The sequence below is a fragment of the Podarcis cretensis genome (assembly GCF_951804945.1).
Source record: "Podarcis cretensis genome assembly, chromosome: 5".
Lineage (NCBI taxonomy): Eukaryota > Metazoa > Chordata > Lepidosauria > Squamata > Lacertidae > Podarcis > Podarcis cretensis.
The window spans coordinates 98532388-98535302 of record NC_137174.1 but is presented as its reverse complement, the minus strand read 5'-3'; the positions used below and the strand labels follow the sequence as shown (position 1 = coordinate 98535302).

General features: G+C 42.1%; 1 protein-coding gene across 1 annotated transcript; it reads right to left on the bottom strand.

Moving 5' to 3' along the window:
• Positions 1-1963: 1963 nt before the first annotated feature.
• On the bottom strand, positions 1964-2574 carry LOC307216179 (retinoid-binding protein 7-like). Its single transcript, XM_079976146.1, has one exon. It carries the CDS (start codon positions 2536-2538, stop codon positions 2173-2175), a length of 366 nt encoding a protein of 121 aa, XP_079832272.1. The 5' UTR covers positions 2539-2574; the 3' UTR covers positions 1964-2172.
• Positions 2575-2915: the final 341 nt, after the last annotated feature.

The window sequence follows — 2915 nt, the reverse complement described above, 5'->3', positions numbered from 1 at the left end:
GGGAGTTGGAGTCCAACAACATCTGGAGGATTCTCTCTCTCTCTCTCTCTCTCTCTCTCTCTCTCTCTCTCACACACACACACACACACACACACACACACAGATAGATATAGATACTGTAGATATAGATAGATAGATAGATGATAGATAGATATAGATATATAATCTGCTTTATACCCCTTTCTCCCCCATCTCTTAAGAATCTGACTTTTTACTATTGCATGCCATGTTTTAAATTTCTGCTCATAATAATTTTTGCAGGAAGCTTTTCAGCGGGTGGGAATTGATGAGGATCTGGAAAGCATAACCAAACACGGCTGCCATCTTTCATTCACACAAAAATTGGCACCTTGAGCTTAGTTTCTCTGAGCGTGGGCAAAGTTCCTTTCCATGAGGTCCAGCAGCAAATACATTTTCCTGGCTGTGAGTACAGAAAGCTGCCCTTTGCTGCCAGGCCACCACTGCACATAAGCCAGTATTGTCTGTTCTGCGTGGAAGTGGCTCTCCAGGACGAAACGCAAAGGACTCCCCCAGATTCTTTACTGATGACGCTGAGGATTAAAACTGAGACCTTACGAATGCAAAGCATGCTTGTGCTACGGGTCAGTGGAAATAAGAGAAATGCAATAAGTTAAGAGGATTAGCATGAGCACGGCTATATGAATGCTTTGAAGAGATCTTACACTGAGCACCTGCTTCTTGGGCGTATGAACTGGCCATGTTGAGAATCGAACACAGTACATTCCGCATACCTGTCCCAGGCACAGGCCCTTCCCTACAGACCCTCTTGTAGATCAGCAGAGGTGGCAGGGGACTTGGCAGTTCCCCCCCCCCCCCAGGACGTGTGTCTGGCTCCTTCACGATAGAGTTTTCTTCGTAAGAATTTACCTTGGCCCTTGACTCTTGAGATATATATATATATATATATATATATATATATATATATATAACAATAATATTTATTATTTTTCATACATAAACATAACGAAAAAAGAAAAAGTTGACAATAATAAAGGAAAAAGAATGAAACAGAAAAAAAGAATATGAAACATACAATACAACAGATCATCACTTGACTATCACTTAATTACTGGTAATTAATCAAAATCCATCTTCATAAACATATTATTTGGCTTCCTCAAATCTCTTCCATCTGAATTTCTTAGTAATTACAGTATATATAGCAGTTTCCAATATCAGTGTTTCAAAAGACCATGTCACAGTGCTAATCATTTTACATAACTTTCCTTATTGTACATTTTCTTATTTATAAATTTAATTCCATTTTTATCCTAGGCCTAACTGTTTCTTTCAAGTGATTACATATCTTTAATATTACAATATTTATTCAAGTAGTCTTTAAATTTCTCCCAGTCTTCTTGGCCGCAGATTCTCCCGGTGAGATCAGCCAGCTCCATAAACTCCATCATCTTAATCTGCCATTCTTCTACCGCTGGTAATTCTTGTGTTTTCCATTTTTTGGCTAATAAAATCCGATTTATATTTTTGAGGAACTATGCTTTTCTTGCGATAGTAAGAATGTAAGAATAAGAGCCTGCGATGCAAAATGCCTCTCTGTTACAGGAAATGCAGGAGGCAATAATTCTTGCATGATAATCGTTTTCAGTTACAAGCATTCACTGTTCTTTGACTTTTCGTTTTCCTTGCCAGGCCAGAAAACGATGCCCTTTCTTCCTGTAGCAGGGATAGCCATCTTCAGTCTGAGCAGAACTCCCGTCCGCCCACCTGCAGCGGCAAGAGACCCAGCCATTCCGAGCTCTGCTTCTCTTCATCGTGTAAGGATTGGATGGAAGTCCGCGAATTTTAGGTTTAAGTCGGCCATTCCGAGGCATATCAATGAACATGCTGCTCTGGTCTAGATGTTGTTGTTGTTGTTGTTGTTGTTGTTAATAATGAAGTTACGTGGTAAGTGCAGTTTAACAGTTACGTTTGTTCCAAGGATCAGGTTGGAATGCTTTTACAAAAAGAGCACCAGGGATGGAGGAAGAAGGTTTGACCTGTAAAGCTGTCTTTTCAGTTATCACTCCATGTCTGAAGTGCCGCTACGCATAAACGCTCCTGTATGTGGTTCTTTGCACTGTTGTCATTTGGGGAATATCGCAGGAACCAACTTCACGCTCGTTTGAAAACCTGCCTGCTTACTTGGTCTTCTCATCGGAGTTCCAGGTACAGGTCATCTCCTTCAATCCAGTGGGTCCAGCCTCTGTTCTTCTTCTCTCCAGTCTGGACACAAACAATCTTGTCGCCGTCCCAGTTAACCACACTCTTGCATTTTCTATTGTCCAAGCCTTTCTGGTCTTCTTCAAACTCCTCTCCAATTCTGAACTCGACTAAATAGCTGCGGAAAGTGCTGGTTGTGCTGATGGAAAACGAGTCCCCATCTTGTTTGAAGACTTTTTGAGGCTTCAGCATTTTGGCTATCTTGTGAGTGGCAAAATCGATACCTAAAGCCACCATGTAGCCTTCAAAGTTGTCACTGCTGACAAGGTTCCAGGTGCCATTGAAATCAACAGGCATGGCTGAAGTAGACAAATAAACCTAATACACCACCAGAGCTAACCGGACCTCTGCAGACCCTAGATATTACGTTTAGATATTAGATATTAGCCTGCTGGATCAGGCCAGTGGTCCATCAAGTCTGGGATCCTGTTCTCACAGTTGCCAACCAGGTCAGTGTGGGAAACCAGCAAGCAAGATTCAAACACAAGAGCAACTCTTTGCTCCTGTGGTTTCCAGCAACTGAGATTCAGAAGAATCGCTGCCTCCAACCGTGGACCAGAGCAGAGCCCTCCAGACTAGAAACAAGGGATAGTCCTCTCCTCCTCCACAAATCTGTCTAATCCTCTTTTTAAAGCCATCCAAGTTGGCCATCACTTCCTCCTGTGGCAGGGAGT

What these genes read in the sequence shown, in the direction of transcription:
- LOC307216179 (XM_079976146.1), bottom strand. Translation starts at nt 2,538, where the DNA reads ATGCCTGTTGATTTCAATGGCACCTGGAACCTTGTCAGCAGTGACAAC.